Genomic DNA, 13,682 nt, shown 5'->3' with positions numbered 1-13,682 from the left:
GTACACCGTCACCTACCACAAAGCAAAAAAAAAAAAAAAAAAAAAAAATGTGTTCACCACCCCTGCCTCCCTCCCCTGGGAGGCTCACCTATGATCCCTTTTGCCTTCACACCTGCCCTTGGAGTTCATTGCAAATGTATTTTCCCAAGGGCGACTGTCAGTGTAGGTTGATGAGGGAAGCTCAGGCCTTGGGGTTAGACGGACCCAGGGACACATGCCTGTTGTGTTGCCCTGACTCCTCTGAACACCAGGTCTGTACAAAGGGATAATCACACCTACCTTGCAGGATTGCGGGAAGCATTAGAGATAATAGAGGACAGTGCCTGGCACCGAGTAGGCCGGCTCCCCACCTTTGAGTGCCCCAAAGTGGGGAGACAGCTGGAATGGGGAAAACACTGGAGTTAGAACCACCGTGGCCTCTTTTCGTAACACCCCAAACTGGAAACAGCTTGTCAACGGGGACATTATCTGCAAGGATTGTGGCCCTTGTCTTTAAAGAATATCAGGCAGCTGTTAAAAGAATGGCCCAATCTCTCTCTAGAAAAAAACAAAAGACAAACAAACAAAAGACTGGAGGAATGTCCGTAGAAAATCACTCATTGCAGAAAGCAACGTGCTGTATTATATGTAATATGACATCATCTGCGTAAAATCGAAAGAAAAAACAAGTCCATTCAGCAGGGTTGGGGTTTGTCAGTTTCCACAAACAAGCAGGGCGAAGGCCACACCCCAGAACGCCAGCAAAGCTTATGTCAGTGGGTTAGGACGCCAAGGAACTCAGGTCCCCTGAAGTCCCCGATGACAAGATCATTAACCTTTGCAATGCCCTCTATATTGTTTGATAAATTATATTAAGCAGGTTGTGTTTTTATAATCACATAATCTAAAGACAAAGAAAGCCAAAGCCTGAACTTGATTTCCAGATCTGCATCTCATGACCTAATAGGTTTTTCAACTTCTCCGAACCTCACCCACAGTTTATAAAGAGGCAACAAGCATCCTCCTCCCAAAGTTTTGAAATTTAAGTATGTTCACTCATTAACTCATCTGCCAAACGTCTCTGGAGAGCTCTCTACTTCCAGGCACTGGAAGGGGCTTTGGCAGTGAGCCTGGTTTAAGGACTGTACTCTTCCAACTGATGACGTGCGGCATGGGTGTTTGTGTGCCCAGCACACCAGTGAGTGACCGATGATGACATCTCCTGGCTTGTGGGAAGAGGAGGATCGGGGGAAGACTTGGGGGTAGTGAGACATTGTGTCTTTACCCTCGACCTCATGGGGAGCCCTCTGCTCACACAGAGAGGAATTGGACGCAGTTTGGGGCTCCCTGTTCTCTGCCTTCTACAATAGCCACCTTCTACCGGGGTTGTGTTTCAGATCCGAAGTCCAGGAAGAGAAAGGCGGTTAACTGCTTCACGGTCACGGTGGCCATCTACCTGGTTCTCCTCACCGCAGGTGCCGGGCTGCTGGTGGTAAAAGGTAAAGAGATCTGGTGCTGTCTGGTGCTTCCTGGGCTGACAAAGGGCTCAGGTTTGAGCAAAGAGCCCTGGGGTCACCTGTGGAGAGAGAGTTCTTAGTCCCTGGGCAGCTACATTGATGGAGGGGGTGGGGAGTGGCCAGGAAGGAGTGTATGTGTGTGTGTGTGTGTGTGTGTGTGTGTGTGTGTATGTATGAGAGAAAGAGACAGACACAGAGACAGATTGAGAGAGAGACAGAGAGAGAAAGCACATGTGAACCTGTGTGTGTCTAGAACGGTGAACAGTGCGATAACTTCACCCAGGATGTCATGTGCGTCTTTCATCAAGGATCCCAGCGTCTGGGTGTGAAAGGGCTCTATTGAGCGGATTGTTCATTTTATTTTTATTATTTTTTAAAATTTTTAAATGTTTTTTATTTATTTTTGAGAGAAAGAGAGAGACAGAGCATGAGTTCGAAGGGGCAGAGAGAGAGAGAGAGAGAGAGACAGACAGACAGAATCCGAAACAGGCTCCAGACTCCAAGCTGTCAGCAGAGAGCCCCATGCGGGGCTCAAACTTGTGAACCGCGAGATCATGGCCTGAGCGGAAGTCAGACGCTTCATCGACTGAGCCCCCCGGGGGACCCCCGATTGTTCATTTTAATATGATCTTACCTTCAAAGTGTCCCCAGTCCAAATGTTAAGGTCATGAAGCAATTCCACCCGCAGACACTGAAGTCACGCAAGAACATGGTGTGCTCAGCTGTCATAAACATGTGTCACTCACATATCAAGGTCACACGTGATTAGATCACACCAGTACATTAGTCATCATATGTTTACACCCAGAATATCCAGGAAGGCTGAAGGTTGATCGTAATGCTGTGGGTACATCCCTAGGCCACGCAAGAATATTCTATGACATGTAACGTCATGCCCGGTATAAAGCACACATGTGCAAGATATGGAAAGAGCTCTGTGCTCACGTTAGGTCCTCACAGCACATGACATGTGTGTTTAGTATTCAGGACCCACAGAAGCCATGCACATATGACACAGGAATGTCAGGGACATGCTCACATGCCCGGGGCTTTAATGAGGTCCCTAAGAGAGTGTTGTGGGGTTGGGGTGGGGTGTCCAGTTCTGAATCTTCAGGAGCGGCTCTGGGCCCTGGAGATGAACTTCACCAATGGAACTCTGGCCACCGAGGACAGCCCGTCCTTCTCTCTGCTCCAGTCAATGCCCATCCCGCACCTCCCTGGGGGCGCACTGGGGCTACAAGTCTTACAGGCCCAGATCACCCAGGTCCGCACCAGGCAGGAGCATCTGCTGCGGAAGGTGGACAACTTCACTCGAAACCCAGGTTTGGCCCCCTCCCCTTGCACCGGGACCCTTCAGAGGGTGGAAAGTAGGGGCTGCTGGTTCACGGGCAAGGGGATCTTTGGGCCTGAAACTCCTTCCCCGGCAAAGAGAGCATTCCAGAACCCAGCGTATGAGACCCTGGGGCCCAAGACAAGGGGTGAGAGCCAAATGGACAGGCATGAGGTTACAGCCCCAACGGGGGCTGCAGACAGGTGGGTCAAGAACCTAGGTTGCAAGTGCCCTATCCAAGCAGAGTATGACCTCCGAGAGCCAGGGACCAGAGCAATCGGCCCAAGGCCAGGTCTTAGTCACAAAGCCGACAGATGGATCTAGAATGTTTGGGAAGGTGGGTAAAACACAGAGCCTGGGACGATTCCCAAGACCACTCCCGTGCAGCCAACTAATACCGGCACGTGGCTGGAGAGAGCATCATGGAAGGCACCAAGCCGGTCCAGGTCACGTGGGAACCCTGGAGGGAGGGGGCAGTGGGCCTGCTGGGGAAGTGTGGTGGCTTGGAAGATAGGGCTGCACACAGGAGAAAACAGAGCGGACGGTGGAGATGCCAGTGCCCTCCGCCTTCCCTCGGTCTTCCCTGGGCCAGGCGAGGCTGTCCGCCATTGCACCTGCCAGCCTCTGGCTGTGCCTGCACAGGAAGAGCTGATCTGGGCCAAACCGGCTCCTAGGTGTGATCTGACTGTTTGCAGGGTTCACACTGTGGCCCGGAGCTCCAGCTCTTCTGCCTCTGGGACGGGCTCGGCCTTGGGGGCTGGTTCCATGACGGTGGCTCTGTGCCCAGGGGAGCACGTGCTGAAAGGACTCAGTGTCCAGGTGGGCAAATCCCTCCGAGGCTGCATCATGAGCACAGACAGACGCTGAGCCCTGATGTGAGGAGGGGTGACGGCCGTGGTAGATGGGCGGAGTCCAGGCTTAGCCGCTCAGACACCAGGACCAGCCCTCTCTACGTGACATATGAAGGTGGTGATCCGCACGAGGGGCCCTGCCTTTAACCTGAGGCTCTTCCTTCATGGGTTTGGCTCCAAGGTCTTCTGACCACACAGGGGAGACTCCGGGGGTCTCAACCTTCTCTCCACACCTCTGCAGCTCCCAGGGATCTACAGCTCTCCGGTGCAGACCACTACCTGCAACCAAACATCCAGCTTTCTCGAAAACATTCATTCCTGGAAAATACCCGAGCATTGGGCCCCTGTTGTCCAAATCCCCCGTTTGCCCGAAGCCCCTGCTCCTCAGCCCCGAGGGCACACAACCTTCCAGCTCTGAGCTGGGTGCGCCCGCCTGGCCAAGCCTACAATCCTCTCTTCTCCCCTTGCAGAGCTGTTCAGGATCAAAGGGGACCGAGGCGCTCCAGGTACGTTTGTTTCCGCTCTGACCCACGTCGCCCGCTCCCCACAGCCTTCCCCCAGGGGCTCCTGGGCCTGTGCCTTTCTGGGCCTCAACCCCAGCTTACCTCCCACTGGCCTCCAGAGCCCCCCTACAAACTCACTGGTCCTCAGTCGGGTCTGCTCTCTGTTCCCTGACTGTGCTGGGACTCCCAGCCTCTGGGCCTCTACCCTGCTCCTTGCCTGAAATGAGAAGTGACCTCTCCATCCACCGAGCCCAGCCGATTCTAAGCCACCTTCCAAGGCCAGCCCACGTGTATCCCCCCAGCTCCCTCTCCTACTGGTGTCCCTGCTGCCCATGCAGGACTCCCCCTCTGTCTCCCATAAGCACTGTTTCCAGGGCTGATTACCCAGCACCTAGCTTGTCTCCCCACCTTGCCGTGATTGTTGACAGGGCCGCACAACTCGCGTCTCCTAGAGCACCGTAATGACATGGGGGAAGGGGTGGACTGTAACGGGAGGGGCAGCCTCTAATCCCAGGTCTGCTGCTTACCAGCTGTGTGACTTGGGGCCAGGTACTTAACTTTTCTGGACCCCCAGCCGCTCACCGGTGTCAAAACTAAAGGAGACAATTGGGCTCACTCCACAGGGATGCTGGAAGATTCACAGGAAGGGGTGGGCCACGAATGTCTGACAATGGCAAGTGCTTTCTGAGGACAACCCCCTCGGCTGCTTTCTCTTTCTCCTTGAACACACGCGGGTTTCGTTGCACACGTGCGCCCACGCTTCATTCACGTCCTACTCCTTTCTGTCACCTGAGCGGTTGAAATTCCACCCGGAAGATAAGGGTACACGGTCTTCTTGGGACAGAACTCCTTGGCTTCAGAATTTTTCACATAATGGCCCAGATCACGCTGCTGGCCAGGAAGAGTTGTGTTGTTTATTTATTTATTTATTTAAAAAAAATTTTTTTTTCAACGTTTTTTATTTATTTTTGGGACAGAGAGAGACAGAGCATGAACGGGGGAGGGGCAGAGAGAGAGGGAGACACAGAATCAGAAACAGGCTCCAGGCTCCGAGCCATCAGCCCAGAGCCCGACGCGGGGCTCGAACTCACGGACCGCGAGATCGTGACCTGGCTGAAGTCGGACGCTTCACCGACTGCGCCACCCAGGCGCCCCGTGTTGTTTATTTTTTAGTGTTTATTTATTTATTTTTGATAGAGATATTGAGAGAGAGAGAGAGAGAGAGAGAGAGAGAGAGAGCTCGCGCATGCGCACAGGGGAGAAAGGGAGAGAGAGAATTCCAAGCAGGCTCTGTACCACCAGTGCAGAGCCGGATGCGGGGCTTGAACCCACGAACCGTGAGATCATGACTTGAGCCGAAACCGAGAGTCGGACGCTTAACTATTTGAGCCACTTGGGCGCCCCAGCTGGCCAGGAAGAGTTTTGAGGCAGCAGCACGAGTGTGCACTGTGTGACTATCGCACCGGGACAAACAGTGGCTCCCTCTGGAGCTGGGTGGCCTTGAACCAGTCACTTAGCATTTCTGAGTTCTGTGTTCTCCCCTCGAAGCAGGGGATAATCCCAGGACCTCCCAGGATTGGTGCGAGAATTAAAATGACGAAGGTAAACATGCTTAGCCCCACGCCCAGCTCAGAGGAAGCATTCGATAGTGTCCTTGCTGTTATCTGTTGTTACTCTTTGCTTTGTTATTTTCTGGGGCAGATTGAATGCGCTAATTCCGGGGCAGTCCTGGCCTGATTGAACGTCGTCTCCTCCCCTCCAAGGAGATGCTGTTCCAACAGCTTCTACCGCCGTAGCCAACACGATGGGGGCTTACACCTCTTGTCAACCCAGTGGGTTTAGTCTGACGTTTAAAATCTGCTCCATCACCCGCCCCAGGCCCAGTGCTCCAGGAACAAGACACAGAGCCCAGCTCACCCTCAGGGTGGAGAGCGGCCTCCCTTCTGTCCGTCTGTCTCTCTCTCTGTGTGAACGTACACACAGTCGCTGACATACAGTGGCTCCAGTTACGATTTCTTGACTTTACCACGGTGCCACAGTGATACACATTCAGCAGGTACTGTACCTTGAATTTTGGATTTGGATCTTTTCCTGGGTTGCGACAGGCAGGACGACGCTCTCTCGCGAAGCTGGGCGGGGCAGCTCCTGGTCGCAAACAACCACGCCGCTGGCAACCACTCTGTCCCCAGACAGCCATCCTGACCCTCACTGTCAGTACCCTAGTCAGGAAGTTACATGACAGGGCCGACACCGTGTTATAGAGTGGGCTTGCGTGAGATGACTTTGCCCAACTGTAGGCTGATGTCAGTGTTCCGAGCATGTTTACGGTGGGTGAGGCTGAGCTGTCACGGGCCGTAGTTTAGGCGCATTAAACGCATTTTCGACTTAGTGTATTTTCAGTTTACGTTGTGTATATCGGGACCTAAGCCCATTGCGAGTCAAGGAAGACTCTGTACGTGTATGTATGTATGTATATAATCTCCAGTACTCTCTCTCCGTGTCTCTCGAAGCCTCTCTCTGTCTCTGACTACCTCTTTGTCCCTTTCTCTCTCTTCTGGAGCCCAGAAACCAGAGGCTGGAAACTGATTCTAGCAGCTGGAGCTCAGCAACGCCCCCACCACCAATACCTTCCCAGCGTCCCCCACCACCCTGGCCCACCCAGGGGAGGCTGCAATCTCTCTCCCCTCCCGCATGGCTGCCTCGCCTGGCTAGGGCTCCCCAAAGGCACATTTTCCTGCAAAGGCCCCTGGTGACCAATAGGTGGATCCCAGAGGACGTTTGGGTGCAGGGCTCAGGATGACCGGTTTGGCCCTGAGGCAGCCTGCAGAGAAACTGCACTCTGGCCCAAGCTTCCAGAACAGCGGGGATGGAGAGGGGAGCTGCACCTAAGTCAAGTTTGGGGAAAGGGTGATGTGGAACCCACCCACACCTCTTTCCTTCCCCTGTGTGTTCCGGACTTTCCAACAATTATTTACTGAAAGCCTCTTAAGGACCAGGCAATGTCCAGCCACTGGGAATGCAGACATAAGAGGACAGACAGAACCCCTGCCCCCAGGGAAGCATGATTTGGTTCCAGCCCCTTCTGTTCTGATAGACTGGGACAACTCCCTAGGTAAGGAGGGCACAGAAAGGGCCTAACCCTGGCACGTGAAGGGGTTTCCCAGAGACACCTAGTGGCCTTGACCTGAGTATGAGCAGAAGGTGTCAGGAAATATGGGTTCCAGACAGAGGCCCACATGTGCAAAGGCCCTGAGGTAGGAAGGGGGTTTGGTGAGCGTAGGAAGGCAAAGAAGGCAGACCCACGTGCTGGAGTGCAAGAGAGGAGCAGAGTTGGAAGACAGGATGGGAGCGGCGGGGACTAGGCCGGCCTGGGTCAGGGGAGGTGAAGGGGGCACCCCTAGCTACGTATTTTCGTTGACTCCTCACGCTAACCCCAAGTGGCTGCTGCTATTACCCCCGTTCCACAGGTGAGGAAGCAGGCTCAGAGGGACGTTGACTTACTCAAGCTAACTGAGGCAAAGTTGGAGGGGCAGAGTCGGACTCCACAGCCTGAGTCCCGTTCCCGCCCCAGGGGCCAGGCCACCGCAGCAGAGCTGGTACAGCTTGTGTAGCCTGTGGTGGGAAGGAGCCATATTGACGGGCATAGGATCTTAGGGACTCGCCTCGAAAATTCCCCTGGGGGACTGGACCTGTCCTATCAACAAGTGGGGCACTACTCCTAAAGGGCCAGGGGCCGGAGCCTCTGGCCTTGAGCCCTGTACTCGCAGGGTCTCTGGAGTTCTTGCCTCTTTCCTTTGGCTGGTAAGTGTAGCCAAAGCCCACTTTCCCTGGGTTTTTACCGTGTCCCATGACCCCGTGTGGTCCCCTGAGGACCCTGTGAGGCAGGTGGTGGCATTCCCACGTGACACGGGAAAACGGGCTAGGCCATGTGAAAGGCTGGTCAGTGGGGGCCAGCGGTCAGAGCCTGAGCTGATTCTCCAGTGTTCTTCCCTGAGATTTGTGTGAGAGGGACCCTAGTCCCCTGCTCTGCTTCCTTGCTTCTGCCCGCCCCACCCCCCGTCTTGTGCACCTGGGAGAGATATGGCATCATGGGTCCCACCAATCAGACTGGGGTTCTACCCTGAAGTAGAAAGCATGTCAGAGGCCTTGTCATCGTGGTGCCCTGACACGGGGATAGGCTTTGCCATCGGGAGACCTGGAATCTGCCGGCCTCTCTCCACATGTGTGAGCTCAGGCAAAGCCACGCCTCTCAGAAAGTCACCCCCCTCGTGGAGATGTGGGGGACGAGCCACGGCCTGAGTGTTTTTCTCTCATGAAAATTCATACGTTGAAAACCTAACATCCGAAGCGACAGTGTTAGGAGGTGGGGTCTTTAAAAGGGGATTCAGTCCTGAAGGCGGGGCCCTCCTGAATGGGATTCGTGCCCTTATCAAAGGGACCCCAACGAGCTCCCTCAGCTCACCACCATCGCGTGAGGACACAGGGAGAAATTAGTGGTCTGCAACCCAGAAGAGGGCCCTCACCAGAACCCGACCACACCAGCTCTTGGATCTAGGACCTTGCACTCCCCGCCTGCAGGACAGGGAGAAATGAATGTCTGTCGTTTCAAAGCCACCCGCCCTGCGGTGTTTTGCTATAGCAGCCCGAACGGACTAGGACAGGACGTCCCGCGCTCCCGGGGTGCTGTGCGTCTCGAGCCTGCAACACAGCCCTGGGAAAGGGACAGACCGCGCGCAAGGTGCAGCAAAAGCAGGTTCCGTTTATCCAGAGCCTGCCTCCGGGACAGCCCGGCAGAGCTGGCATATTAGCCCCATTTCACTGACGAGCAAGCTGAGGCTCAAAATGAGGAGTGATTCGCGCGAGGTCTGTGTGACGCAGCCTCCCTCGGGTGACGTCATCGATACGCCTGCGTTTCGCCTGTTAGGCCCTGAGCCTCCTGTAGGAAGGAGCCCTGCCTTTCCTTTTCTTGCCCACACCGTTTGGCCCGTTCTCGGTGCTCGGCGACAGTTCGTTGAATACATAAAGGTGTGATAAGTGGCCTTGTCACCCCACCTCGTGGGTTGGCCCCTTGGTGTCTGTGCCCCTCTTCTTCAGGTCTTCCAGGTCAAAAGGGGCCCAGGGCACATCTGGCATCCCCGGCCTGCCCAGGCCACCGGCTGAGAGGGGGACTGAGGGGACCGAGGCATGCCAAGGAGCCACAGATACGGGCGTCTGTCTACTGGCCCCATAATCCTTTTTCTCCTCCTTGTACAGGCCACGTTCTGAATTCCTTTTCCTTTCCAGGCCTCCCGGGACTCCAAGGTCCGCCTGGAATCAAGGGAGAGGCAGGTGGGCAGGGGCTGGGTGAGTGCGCGGGCGGGGGGAGTCAGGAGGCAGGGGCCTGGCTCGTTTACACCCTTGTGTCTAACAACTCAGCCTTTTCTTTCCTCTCTCTCTCTCTCTCTCTCTCAATCTCTCTTTTTCTTGCTGTTGTGAAGGGTGAATGTTGATACCGTTGGGGTGTCTGTGTGTGTGTGAGAGACAGAGAATGAGACAGACCGAAGTCCCTCCCCTCGTGCTGGGCCCTTGTCCGCTCCTACAGGTTCTAGAACGTCAGCTGACGGAAGAGCCTGGAACACTGTGACTAAGTCTTCTTTCCTTCTCCGCAGGCCTCCAAGGACCCAGCGGCGCTCCAGGGAAACAAGGAGCCCCTGGTAACGCGTGTTTCCCCTGCCTGGGCTCAGCCCTGCCTTGGCTGAGGTGCTGAGCCAGTTGCCCAGGTCCCCCCTCCCCACATCGCCACCCACAGCCCCAGGGGGTTGGTGCCCTCCCACAGTCCTCTGCTCTGGAGTCTTATGACCTAACATCCCCTGGACTTCTTCCAGAGGCCCCTTTCTTTTCTTTTCAAAACGCCCCCTGCTCCACTGCTGAACAGCCCGTGGGCGGCTCCTGAGTCCTCCTTGGGAGGGCGGCGGGAGCCCATCTTGTTGGCCATTCTCTGCCCAGGCACGCCAGGACGGCAAGGAGAGAAGGGCAGCAAAGGTGATGGGGGACTCGTTGGCCTGAAAGGCGAACCCGGGGCTAAAGGAGACAAAGGAGACCTGGGCCTCCCAGGTAAAGGCCGGGTGGGGGTGTTGGTGTTTGTGGGGGAGGGGCTGAGGGGGAGCTGGGCCCCGACCCTCTGTAAGCATGCCTGTTTGGTCCCACTGAGGGCAGGGCTGTGCTCTGCTTCCCCCGGGAGCACACGCGTGGTCCCATCCGTCCAGGTGAGCAGAGGGCCAGGAATGTGAGAGCTGAGAGTAGCATGGGTGGGGGGAGACACAACGTGATGCCAGGCACAACCGGTGACAAGTGAGGACACAGGCCATGCGACAAGCTCTGAGGAGAGGACGGCGAGGGGTGGCAGTGGGACGTGAGGTGGGCACAGGGCAGGAGGGGAGACGGCTGGCAGGGAGGGTGAAGGGGTTGATTCCAGAAGCAGGTGTTAACGTCAGAACCATTTGGGGCCCTTGCTCAAAGCGAAAGAGTCTGTGTTTCAAAGGCCTGGATCATTCTGATGATCCAGTCTGGGGGGCACGCTCTGAGAAGCGCTGCCCCAGGGGCTGTGGCCACGACAGAGCACTTTTCGCGCCCCTTGTCGCTTGGCCTCTGGAAGCCCCCTCGGGTGGTTGTGGGGTGCAGTAGGGGGGGATGAGGGCCGTGCGGCTAGAAGGCTTGACGTCGCCCCTGCTCTGCACCTGTCCATGTGTGCCCCTAGGCAGGTGACTTAACCAGCGGAGGCTTAGTGTCTTCATTTCCGAAAAGAATGGCCATTAAAATGATAATAATCAGGGGCGCCTGATTGTTGAAGTTGAGCCTCCAACTTCAGTTCAGGTCAAGCTCTCACGGTCTGTGAGTTCGAGCCCCTCATCAGGCTGGCTGCCGTCAGCGCAAAGCCTGCTTCGGGTCCTCCGTCCCCCCCCCCCCCCCCGCCCCTCCTCCAGTCGTGCTCTCTCAGGAAAAATTAAACATATATATAGTAATGAAATTATGCATACTTTGTAGGGCAGTCCCTAGAGATCATGTGTTCAAACTCTCTGCCACATCGTTAAACACTAAACAAATGATAACCGTCTGTATTAATGGTGTTAGGGATCCCTTAAGGTAGAAAGGGAAGGACTTCAGTTCTAAGGTCAGACACATCTGGGTCCTCGTATGGCTCACTAGCTGGGCAACCTTGGGCAAATGACTTGACCTCTCTGATCCACAACTTACTCAGCTGTAAGAGGGGGATAATAAAAGCAACCTTTAATAAGGATTGAGTTACAACTGGAGTAGAAGACATAAGATGCGTGGCACTGTACCTGCGAATAGGAGTTATTCACATTATCAGATACTGGGGCGCATGCATCAGGAAGAGGGCCCTTACAGGCAGGTGTCAGCCATCCTGAAGAATGAGGAGCCGTGATCAAAGGTTTCAGGAGAGCCAGTTGTGCTGAGATGACCGGGAGGGTTGGGGGGGGGGGGGCGCATCTGTGCACCCGGCGGATGGTTAGACAGTTGACCTCTGACGGCGATTCCAAAGGCTGCTCGCCGTAGTTCTCTATGTAACAGGAAAGGGAGGCCTAGACTTTCTCAAGGTGGCCCTGCCAGCCCCAGGGGAGGGGGTGACAGCCAGCACTTTTGCCTGTGGAGTCTGCGCCCTACTGTTTTCCCTCCCACACTCATCCAGTGCCCCAGATTTGCAGATACCCGACACCAGGGTGGGGCCCCCCGCCCGCACTCGGCCTGGAAAAGCTGTGGTTGGCGAGGGGAAATGCGAAAGTTTCAATTCTTCAGAAATCAGGACTCCGACCCACCCCTCCTCTTCCCAAATTTCCTCTCCCAAGATCGCAAGGTCTCTTTCACCCGCTGTTTTCCTAAGCCCCTGCTGGCAGACAGGGCTGGCACGAGGGGCCCCGCTCCAGTGGTCCTGAGGCTTTGTGGTCTTTGTCCCCGCCAAGGGGTAACGTCCCTGGGGAAGGGCCAGGGGACAGGTGCGTTTTCCTCACCTTGCCTTGAGCTGTGATGGCAAAGTTCTGACACCAGACGACAGCTGATGTTCGTCTGGTGGGGCTAGACTCTGGGCCTTTCACCGAGAACGCCCTGCTTCCCCAGGCCGCCCCCTTTGGTGGAGACACGGCAGTCATAGCCACACACAGCCACACACAGACTCGGGCCCAGAGCACGCTCCCGAATCCTCGGGCAGCCTAGGGATTCCCATAACACGGTGGTTCCAGCCGGCCCGGGGCAGTCGGGCACCAACATATTCCTCCAGGGAAGTAATTCCTAGTCCCATCTGCTGAATGCCATTTGTCCCTTCTGCCGAAGCGCACACCTTGAATGAGCAAGGATCGCCTTCTTTGGGGCTTGCCCCTGAGGCCATAAGCGATCTCAGCTAGAACCGAGTTCTTTCTGATTGTTTTGTTTCCCATCAGGGAATAGTCATCCTTCAAGTATCTAAACCACCTGAAAGAATCTGCTTCCTGAGCCTTGCCCCTAACGTCACCCCACGCTTAGACCAGAAAGCTTCGCGTGACCCGTGACTCTCCCCCCCCCCGCACTTCCCACCCCCCGCTGCTTCAGACCTCTCTGTCTCCTTTCCCAACGCACAAGAGGGAAGGCTGCTATCCCTGTGAGTCCTCCCAGCTCTGATATTGGGAAGATAGTGGAGTAGAGCCTTTTAACCAAATTCCATCCCAATAAGCCTGTCCCAGGGCTGAGGGAGCTGCCGGGATGGGACTTTGACTAGCTCCGGGAACACCAGCCAAGCCAGGGGGCCGCTGATGAACAGACCCAGCCTGGCACGGCTAGCGAGGGTGTGCAGCCCGCTCGGGAGCCAAGCCCGCAGACTGGGAAGAGGTTGGCAGGCCCCATGCGAGGAGCCTCCCTCAATTGATATGCGCCATGCAGCCGCAGAAAGGAGGAGGGAGCAATGGAGGACCGAGGAGAGGACAGGCTGGGACAAGCCTTGAATGCTGATGACAAGTGGAAAATTTGAAACCTTGGGCACCAGGAAAGGCTGTGGCTGGAGCACTGGCAGGAGTCCGAGCTGCTGCAATGTTTTCCTCTCCACTCGTGCCTTCACGTTTCTATTCTCGGCACTTGGGATCGGCATTCTGGAATATTCAGGTTTCAGTTGGGGAGGCTCGAAAAAAAAAAAAAATTCCCCAAATGCAGACACTAAAATGAGCCGGGCAGCGCTTAGCTCAGCCTGGGCTGTGGTCCCTCCCAAGGGGACCAGCGTGCTGACCAGGGTCCTGAGAGCCTGGCTTCTGGGCCTTCGGCTGCACGCCAGCCGGGCCCCATGACCTCGTCTATTTCTCACGCGTTTCCATCTGGTCTCTGGGGCAAGATGGTGTGCTCCTTGAGGCCAACCATTGTATCTTCCACTTCTGGGAACCAGGTAGGCGGAGCCCAAGGAGTTTGAGTTTGGATTTTGGGTGGGACAGCGTCATTGGGACCTGGCGGCTGGCTGCGTCCTCCTCCGTGCCTGACCACAACT

General features: G+C 55.6%; 1 protein-coding gene across 1 annotated transcript in view; it reads left to right on the top strand.

The window, feature by feature from the left end:
- Positions 1 to 13,682, top strand: part of MARCO (macrophage receptor with collagenous structure) — a 42,243-nt gene that overhangs the window by 13,434 nt on the left and 15,127 nt on the right. The window contains exons 2-7 of the mRNA XM_040474873.1: positions 1,377 to 1,478; positions 2,597 to 2,818; positions 4,148 to 4,183; positions 9,464 to 9,508; positions 9,829 to 9,873; positions 10,166 to 10,273. Of these exons, the coding sequence (XP_040330807.1) occupies positions 1,377 to 1,478; positions 2,597 to 2,818; positions 4,148 to 4,183; positions 9,464 to 9,508; positions 9,829 to 9,873; positions 10,166 to 10,273 (558 nt within the window). The remainder of the gene's footprint in view (positions 1 to 1,376; positions 1,479 to 2,596; positions 2,819 to 4,147; positions 4,184 to 9,463; positions 9,509 to 9,828; positions 9,874 to 10,165; positions 10,274 to 13,682) is intronic.

Source organism: Herpailurus yagouaroundi, unplaced genomic scaffold, assembly GCF_014898765.1.
Source record: "Herpailurus yagouaroundi ecotype Mexico unplaced genomic scaffold, PumYag 140, whole genome shotgun sequence".
NCBI classification, from domain to species: domain Eukaryota; kingdom Metazoa; phylum Chordata; class Mammalia; order Carnivora; family Felidae; genus Herpailurus; species Herpailurus yagouaroundi.
This window is presented reverse-complemented; position numbering and strand designations above follow the sequence as displayed.